The 10000-nt window shown below is 42.2% G+C and overlaps 2 protein-coding genes across 2 annotated transcripts in view; one reads left to right on the top strand and one right to left on the bottom strand.

Moving 5' to 3' along the window:
* Positions 1-9503, bottom strand: part of si:ch211-153b23.3 — a 22440-nt gene extending 12937 nt beyond the window's left edge. The window contains exons 1-3 of the mRNA XM_038982949.1: positions 9428-9503; positions 4645-4823; positions 2474-3982 (exon numbers count right to left, since the gene is read on the bottom strand). Coding sequence (XP_038838877.1) covers positions 2474-3982; positions 4645-4801 — 1666 coding nt within the window. The 5' untranslated portion in view covers positions 4802-4823; positions 9428-9503. The remainder of the gene's footprint in view (positions 1-2473; positions 3983-4644; positions 4824-9427) is intronic.
* Positions 9504-9831: 328 nt separating this feature from the next.
* The window catches only part of LOC120036508 (cis-aconitate decarboxylase-like), a 13976-nt gene continuing 13807 nt past the window's right edge, over positions 9832-10000 (top strand). The window contains exon 1 of the mRNA XM_038982950.1: positions 9832-10000. This exon is cut by the window's right edge and continues 54 nt beyond it. The gene's annotated coding sequence lies outside the window, so the exon portion shown is untranslated.

Here is a 10000-nt window from a genome sequence, read left to right as displayed (position 1 = left end):
ATACACAGGGTACCAGGTGATAACATGGCTATATACACAGGGTACCAGGTGATAACATGGCTATATACACAGGGTACCAGGTAATAACATGGCTATATACACAGGGTACCAGGTGATAACATGGCTATATACACAGGGTACCAGGTGTAACATGGCTATATACACAGGGTACCAGGTGATAACATGGCTATATACACAGGGTACCAGGTAATAACATGGCTATATACACAGGGTACCAGGTGATAACATGGCTATATACACAGGGTACCAAGTGATAACATGGCTATATACACAGGGTACCAGGTAATAACATGGCTATATACACAGGGTACCAGATAATAACATGGCTATATATACAGGGTACCAGGTAATAACATGGCTATATACACAGGGTACCAGGTGATAACATGGCTATATATACAGGGTACCAGGTAATAACATGGCTATATATACAGGGTACCAGGTGATAACATGGCTATATACACAGGGTACCAGATAATAACATGGCTATATATACAGGGTACCAGGTAATAACATGGCTATATACACAGGGTACCAGGTGTAACATGGCTATATACACAGGGTACCAGGTGATAACATGGCTATATACACAGGGTACCAGGTGATAACATGGCTATATACACAGGGTACCAGGTAATAACATGGCTATATACACAGGGTACCAGGTGATAACATGGCTATATACACAGGGTACCAGGTGTAACATGGCTATATACACAGGGTACCAGGTGATAACATGGCTATATACACAGGGTACCAGGTAATAACATGGCTATATACACAGGGTACCAGGTGATAACATGGCTATATACACAGGGTACCAAGTGATAACATGGCTATATACACAGGGTACCAGGTAATAACATGGCTATATACACAGGGTACCAGATAATAACATGGCTATATATACAGGGTACCAGGTAATAACATGGCTATATACACAGGGTACCAGGTGATAACATGGCTATATATACAGGGTACCAGGTAATAACATGGCTATATATACAGGGTACCAGGTGATAACATGGCTATATACACAGGGTACCAGATAATAACATGGCTATATATACAGGGTACCAGGTAATAACATGGCTATATACACAGGGTACCAGGTGTAACATGGCTATATACACAGGGTACCAGGTGATAACATGGCTATATACACAGGGTACCAGGTGATAACATGGCTATATACACAGGGTACCAGGTAATAACATGGCTATATACACAGGGTACCAGGTGATAACATGGCTATATACACAGGGTACCAGGTGTAACATGGCTATATACACAGGGTACCAGGTGATAACATGGCTATATACACAGGGTACCAGGTAATAACATGGCTATATACACAGGGTACCAGGTGATAACATGGCTATATACACAGGGTACCAAGTGATAACATGGCTATATACACAGGGTACCAGGTAATAACATGGCTATATACACAGGGTACCAGATAATAACATGGCTATATATACAGGGTACCAGGTAATAACATGGCTATATACACAGGGTACCAGGTGATAACATGGCTATATATACAGGGTACCAGGTAATAACATGGCTATATATACAGGGTACCAGGTGATAACATGGCTATATACACAGGGTACCAGATAATAACATGGCTATATATACAGGGTACCAGGTAATAACATGGCTATATATACGGGGTACCAGGTGATAACATGGCTATATACACAGGGTACCAGGTGATAACATGGCTATATACACAGGGTACCAAGTGATAACATGGCTATATACACAGGGTACCAGGTGATAACATGGCTATATATACAGGGTACCAGGTGATAACATGGCTATATACACAGGGTACAAGGTAATAACATGGCTATATATACAGGGTACCAGGTGATAACATGGCTATATATACAGGGTACCAGGTGATAACATGGCTATATACACAGGGTACCAGGTGATAACATGGCTATATATACAGGGTACCAGGTAATAACATGGCTATATATACGGGGTACCAGGTGATAACATGGCTATATACACAGGGTACCAGGTGATAACATGGCTATATACACAGGGTACCAAGTGATAACATGGCTATATACACAGGGTACCAGGTGATAACATGGCTATATATACAGGGTACCAGGTGATAACATGGCTATATACACAGGGTACAAGGTAATAACATGGCTATATATACAGGGTACCAGGTGATAACATGGCTATATATACAGGGTACCAGGTGATAACATGGCTATATATACAGGGTAGAAGAGGTAGAAGCTGTTCAGGGTCCTGTTGGTTGCAGACTTGGTGCATCGGTACCACTTGCCGTACGGTAGCAGAGAGAACATTCTATGGCTTGGGTGGCTGGAGTCTGAATTTTTATGGGGTTTTTCCTAGTTATGCAAAAACTTAACTTCAGATAGGATTGGTTAGGGTTAGCTTGAAGTCATCCACATACCTGTGAAGCGGTACCATGTCCAGGTGGCCCAGACAGACAGGTAGAAGGATGGGATGATGGAGCCAAACCTCTGTCCTCCTCTGACCTGCAGCCTGCTGACGAACCCCTGTACCACCGCTCCAGATACCAGAACCCAGGGAACACTCAGCCGTAGGAAGGACACGCTCTGACTGGATGAGGCCGTGTGGAGCGCCGAGAGAGCGGCCACGCCGTTGGTCAGGTAGAACAGAGCGTCAGGGATCTGATTGGTCAGGGACGATGCTGATGATGACGAAGGCAGCGCCCCCTGGAGTTTCCCCGGGGAGCAAAAGCAGGACAGGATGGAGCGGAGACGGTCGGAGGAGATGGGCTGAGGACCCACCGGGATCAGACTCTTCTCAGCGATGGTGTTGATGAGGCGGCAAAATGTCCCGTAGAGCGAAGCGGAGGTGAACAGGGAACAGGACACCCCAAAGAACATGTAGTATCCCTGGAGGGGGATCTGAGGGACGGTGGAGACGGAGAGCAGCAAGAACAGAGCATTGTGGGTAACCTCCAGGGTGTCATTACTCAGACTGACCACTAGGAGGAGGAGCGCCACCGCCACGAAGAACCAATCACCAACCATCGCCTGTCTCCCAGTAGCCACCTCTCCCTTCGGCTCCGACACGATCACAGCCGACAACACAAACTCCTCCCACGCCTTGGTAAGCCAGTAGGTGGCATGCAGGCCGGCCTTGGTGACCAGGTAGCCATCTTGCCGCAGGTGAGCGTAGTAGCTGGAGAGGAGTTGAGCAGCAGAGATGATGGAGATCCACACAGCACCCAGGGAGAAGGACGTGACGTATCCAAAGCTGTAGAACAACATGATGAAGGGAGACACCGTGTCACAGAAGAAGAAGAGCGCCTGGGGTTCAGCGTACTTGGTGTTCTTCTTCTTCTCCTGTCCCAGGCTCTGGGCGCTGGCCGCAGGGCTGTTGGTCCCCAGCAGGAGCACGTTGAACAGGGGCGTGCCGAACCCCTTGAGGACATAGCGCTGCGCCAGACCTTTCACCAACAGGGCGGCGCTGCCGTACACGGCGAAAAGGAGGATGAGGAGTTCTAGAATGCCAGAGACGACCAGTGGCCAGGACGAGGACACGCCCACCGCCACAGCCTCAAACAGCAGGGTCAGCGTGATGGCGCCGAACACGAAGGGCATTATGACGTTTACCGTGGCAGAGCAGAAGGCCAATAGGAAGGATAGAAGGATGTAGGGGACCAATCCCGCGATGGCGGAATGGGAGATGGGCAGGGATAGGTTGGTCGTGAGGGCAGTGAGCGGGGTCATGTTACTCATCAGGTCATGTGACAGTGTCAGGTTAGTTGTGATTGGTTGGGACGCACCCAGGAAGATGCGTGTGGCACCATAGCTGCCCCAGAGAGCTGCGTAGCCAATGAAGGCGGTGCCACTCAGGTGGTCGTATTTACGGAACGACAGGAGGCCGGCAATCAGCTGACACACTCCACCTATCAGGATGAGATGAACACCTGAAAACACAACACAGTGATGTTGAACAACCACCTGAAACACAACACAGTGATGTTGAACATCCACCTGAAACACAACACAGTGATGTTGAACATCCACCTGAAACACATCACAGTGATGTTGAACATCCACCTGAAACACAACACAGTGATGTTGAACATCCACCTGAAACACATCACAGTGATGTTGAACATCCACCTGAAACACATCACAGTGATGTTGAACATCCACCTGAAACACATCACAGTGATGTTGAACATCCACCTGAAACACAACACAGTGATGTTGAACATCCACCTGAAACACATCACAGTGATGTTGAACATCCACCTGAAACACAACACAGTGATGTTGAACATCCACCTGAAACACAACACAGTGATGTTGAACATCCACCTGAAACACATCACAGTGATGTTGAACATCCACCTGAAACACAACACAGTGATGTTGAACATCCACCTGAAACACAACACAGTGATGTTGAACATCCACCTGAAACACAACACAGTGATGTTGAACATCCACCTGAAACACAACACAGTGATGTTGAACATCCACCTGAAACACATCAAGAACAGGGAATAGAGTAGGGTTGGTCTTGGTGAAAGTGATTGTGAAGGTGATCATGATGGATTGATTGATTGATTGATTAGCGTACCTGCCAGAATGTTCTCCACCCCCTCGGCAGGTACTCCGGTTCTAGCTGTGTTGAAGTTCTGCAGTAGAACCAGGAACGCACTGATCCCATTGGCCAACATACCCAACACCCCCGGCTCCCCATAGAAACTGGCGGGAAAACCATCCAAGGTTGCCATGGCGTCAGTGGTTTAGCTACAGCTGTACAACAACAGAGAAGATCAGAATATCATGTCAACATGAGAGAGACAACTGTAAAATAAAGAAAGAGAGAGAGAGAGACAACTGTAAAATAAAGAGAGAGAGAGAGAGACAACTGTAAAATAAAGAAAGAGAGAGAGAGAGACAACTGTAAAATAAAGAAAGAGAGAGAGAGAGACAACTGTAAAATAAAGAGAGAGAGAGAGAGACAACTGTAAAATAAAGAAAGAGAGAGAGAGAGACAACTGTAAAATAAAGAAAGAGAGAGAGAAAACTGTAAAATAAAGAAAGAGAGAGAGAGAGACAACTGTAAAATAAAGAAAGATAGAGAGAGAGAAAACTGTAAAATAAAGAAAGAGAGAGAGAGACAACTGTAAAATAAAGAAAGAGAGAGAGAGAGACAACTGTAAAATAAAGAAAGAGAGAGAGAGAGACAACTGTAAAATAAAGAAAGAGAGAGAGAGAGACAACTGTAAAATAAAGAAAGAGAGAGAGAGAGACAACTGTAAAATAAAGAGAGAGAGAGAGAGACAACTGTAAAATAAAGAAAGAGAGAGAGAGAGACAACTGTAAAATAAAGAAAGAGAGAGAGAGAAAACTGTAAAATAAAGAAAGAGAGAGAGAGAGACAACTGTAAAATAAAGAAAGAGAGAGAGAGAGAAAACTGTAAAATAAAGAAAGAGAGAGAGAGACAACTGTAAAATAAAGAAAGAGAGAGAGAGAGACAACTGTAAAATAAAGAAAGAGAGAGAGAGAGACAACTGTAAAATAAAGAAAGAGAGAGAGAGAGACAACTGTAAAATAAAGAAAGAGAGAGAGAGAGACAACTGTAAAATAAAGAAAGAGAGAGAGAGAGACAACTGTAAAATAAAGAAAGAGAGAGAGAGAGACAACTGTAAAATAAAGAAAGAGAGAGAGAGAGACAACTGTAAAATAAAGAAAGAGAGAGAGAGAGACAACTGTAAAATAAAGAAAGAGAGAGAGAGACGGATGAATGATACAAATAGAAGTTATTCAGTAGGCTTTTATTCCAGCCTCAGGTCAAATGTTTAACCACAAGGTTCTAGACTGAGTCCCCCTTGGCTCCCTCTTTCCTATGGGGAACCTGGTCAAAAGTAGTGCACTACAGTATATAGGGAGTAGGGCCCCATTTAGGATGCAGGCTAGCTGGTGTAGTTGGCTTGTCTGTCTGTCAACACGCTCCTCCAACCCAGGGCTGAGACTACCTACGACTTCCTCTAGCTATACACTTAAACCTAATAGTTGCTCTTTTCTATATCCTGTGGAATGGAAATAAAGTATAAATGTGTTTCTGGTATAAATGTGTTTTGGACAATAAACCAGAAGATATATTTGCAGAGCTGATGATATCACCGAGCCAGGCCATCATGAAGGATACATGTTTTGTTGACTGGATAGATGACACAGACAGATCCTCCTCTGTCAGACAGACAGACAGACAGACAGATCCTCCTCTCTCAGACAGACAGACAGACAGACAGACAGATCCTCCTCTCTCAGACAGACAGAGAGACAGATCCTCCTCTCTCAGACAGACAGACAGACAGATCCTCCTCTCTCAGACAGACAGACAGACAGACAGACAGACAGACAGACAGACAGACAGACAGACAGACAGACAGACAGACAGACAGACAGACAGACAGACAGACAGACAGACAGACAGACAGACAGACAGACAGACAGACAGACAGACAGACAGACAGACAGACAGACAGACATATATTCTTCATGCTAACTGATCCTAGCTCAGCAGTCCTAGTATGACAGGCTTCCTAGATACAGCCCAGGTCAGATTTATCTCAATTCTTCATGTTATTTATCTGTGAACATAAAGATCACAGCTCCCTCTAGATGGAACCCAACAAACTACACTTGTTATGAGAAAACATTTATGAATGAATACAGTATATCAGTTAGACTGTCATACAGTATATCTGACTGTCATACAGTATATCTGTTAGACTGTCATACAGTATATCTGACTGTCATACAGTATATATGTTAGACTGTCATACAGTATATCTGACTGTCATACAGTACATCTGTTAGACTGACATACAGTATATCTGACTGTCATACAGTATATCTGTTAGACTGTCATACAGTATATCTGACTGTCATACAGTATATATGTTAGACTGTCATACAGTATATCTGTTAGACTGTCATACAGTATATCTGACTGTCATACAGTATATCTGACTGTCATACAGTATATCTGACTGTCATACAGTACATCTGACTGTCATACAGTACATCTGACTGTCATACAGTATATCTGACTGTCATACAGTATATCTGTTAGACTGTCATACAGTATATCTGACTGTCATACAGTATATCTGACTGTCATACAGTATATCTGACTGTCATACAGTATATCTGATTGTCATACAGTATATCTGACTGTCATACAGTATATCTGACTGTCATACAGTATATCTGATTGTCATACAGTATATCTGACTGTCATACAGTATATCTGACTGTCATACAGTATATCTGACTGTCATACAGTATATATGTTAGACTGTCATACAGTATATCTGACTGTCATACAGTATATATGACTGTCATACAGTATATCTGACTGTCATACAGTATATCTGACTGTCATACAGTACATCTGTTAGACTAACATACAGTATATCTGACTGTCATACAGTACATCTGACTGTCATACAGTATATCTGTTAGACTGTCATACAGTATATCTGACTGTCATACAGTATATCTGACTGTCAATCAGTACATCTGTTAGACTGTCATACAGTATATCTGACTGTCATACAGTACATCTGTTAGACTGACATACAGTATATCTGACTGTCATACAGTACATCTGACTGTCATACAGTATATCTGTTTGACTGTCATACAGTACATCTGACTGTCATACAGTATATCTGTTAGACTGTCATACAGTATATCTGACTGTCATACAGTATATATGTTAGACTGTCATACAGTATATCTGACTGTCATACAGTACATCTGTTAGACTGACATACAGTATATCTGACTGTCATACAGTATATCTGTTAGACTGTCATACAGTATATCTGACTGTCATACAGTATATCTGTTAGACTGTCATACAGTATATCTGTTAGACTGTCATACAGTATATATGTTAGACTGTCATACAGTATATCTGACTGTCATACAGTATATCTGACTGTCATATAGTATATCTGACTGTCATACAGTATATCTGACTATCATACAGTACATCTGACTGTCATACAGTACATCTGACTGTCATACAGTATATCTGACTGTCATACAGTATATCTGTTAGACTGTCATACAGTATATCTGACTGTCATACAGTATATCTGACTGTCATACAGTATATCTGATTGTCATACAGTATATCTGTTAGACTGTCATATAGTATATCTGATTGTCATACAGTATATCTGACTGTCATACAGTATATCTGACTGTCATACAGTATATCTGACTGTCATACAGTATATCTGACTGTCATACAGTATATCTGATAATCATACAGTATATCTGACTGTCATACAGTATATCTGACTGTCATACAGTATATCTGACTGTCATACAGTATATCTGACTGTCATACAGTATATCTGACTATCATACAGTACATCTGACTGTCATACAGTACATCTGACTGTCATACAGTATATCTGACTGTCATACAGTATATCTGTTAGACTGTCATACAGTATATCTGACTGTCATACAGTATATCTGATTGTCATACAGTATATCTGTTAGACTGTCATATAGTATATCTGATTGTCATACAGTATATCTGACTGTCATACAGTATATCTGACTGTCATACAGTATATCTGACTGTCATACAGTATATCTGACTGTCATACAGTATATCTGATAATCATACAGTATATCTGACTGTCATACAGTATATCTGACTGTCATACAGTATATCTGACTGTCATACAGTATATCTGACTGTCATACAGTATATCTGACTGTCATATAGTATATCTGACTGTCATACAGTATATCTGTTAGACTGTCATACAGTATATCTGTTAGACTGTCATACAGTATATCTGACTGTCATACAGTATATCTGACTGGCATACAGTATATCTGACTGTCTTACAGTATATCTGACTGTCATACAGTATATCTGACTGTCATACAGTATATCTGTTTGACTGTCATACAGTATATCTGTTAGACTGTCATACAGTATATCTGACTGTCATACAGTATATCTGTTAGACTGTCATACAGTACATGTAAAAGCAAGTATAGTATTCAGTAGTTGGAGGACTGGTTTTAGTTTAGTAACTATTAGAGAGGGATTCTAGTATTTCATATCAGACCTCTCTCTCTCTCTCTCTCTCTCCATTTCTCCACTGAGAGTCTCTGCTAACTTGTCAGACAACTTCTCCACAGTGCTAAAAGCTGTTGTTAACAATCTCTGTTTTCATGATTTGGTCAATATTTCCATCAATACATGTTATTTCTAATCGTGCCATGAATGTTCTAATATAGTACATTGTTTTATCTGAAACTAGCCTATACAGTGCATTTACACAAGGAAGAGACAGACAGAGAGGTTTTACCTGGTGGTGGACAAGATGGTAATAATGACGATGGTCAGGCAGAGAGAGAGAAGAGGTGATGCTGGGACGGAGAGAGAGAAAGACTGTTAATCTGATGCTCTAGAGGAATGTTGATGTTTATCACCAGAGGTATCCTGTCTTCAGGGTGGGAGGAGTTTCTGGAAGTCCCCCTGGCCCCACCCTTGAGTAGTGACATCATACCTTACCTAAGAAGTCAATGACTTCCTTCTGATTATGATGATGATGATGTTGAGGAGGAAAGATCTCAGCTTGTGATTGGAGAAGAGGTGGTGTTACTGGAAGTTCCTGCCCCTCTCCCTGTTATGTAACAGTTCAGACCTTTTGTCCATTCTGCAGTATATAAGACAGGCAGACCTCACCTGAGAGACAACCTGCATCCTCTACCTACGCTACATCATCCACCCATCCATCCCACGTCAACAAAGAAGAGAGAGTAGGAGGAGAAACAGTGAGAAGAGACAAAAAACACCAAGCAGAGGACAGGCAAACATCCTGTTGAACCACAGAGAGAGTGAAGACAGACAGACAGACAACCAAGGAAGAGTTGAACCA

The sequence above is a fragment of the Salvelinus namaycush genome, unplaced genomic scaffold (genome assembly GCF_016432855.1).
Source record: "Salvelinus namaycush isolate Seneca unplaced genomic scaffold, SaNama_1.0 Scaffold1377, whole genome shotgun sequence".
Lineage (NCBI taxonomy): Eukaryota > Metazoa > Chordata > Actinopteri > Salmoniformes > Salmonidae > Salvelinus > Salvelinus namaycush.
This window is presented reverse-complemented; position numbering and strand designations above follow the sequence as displayed.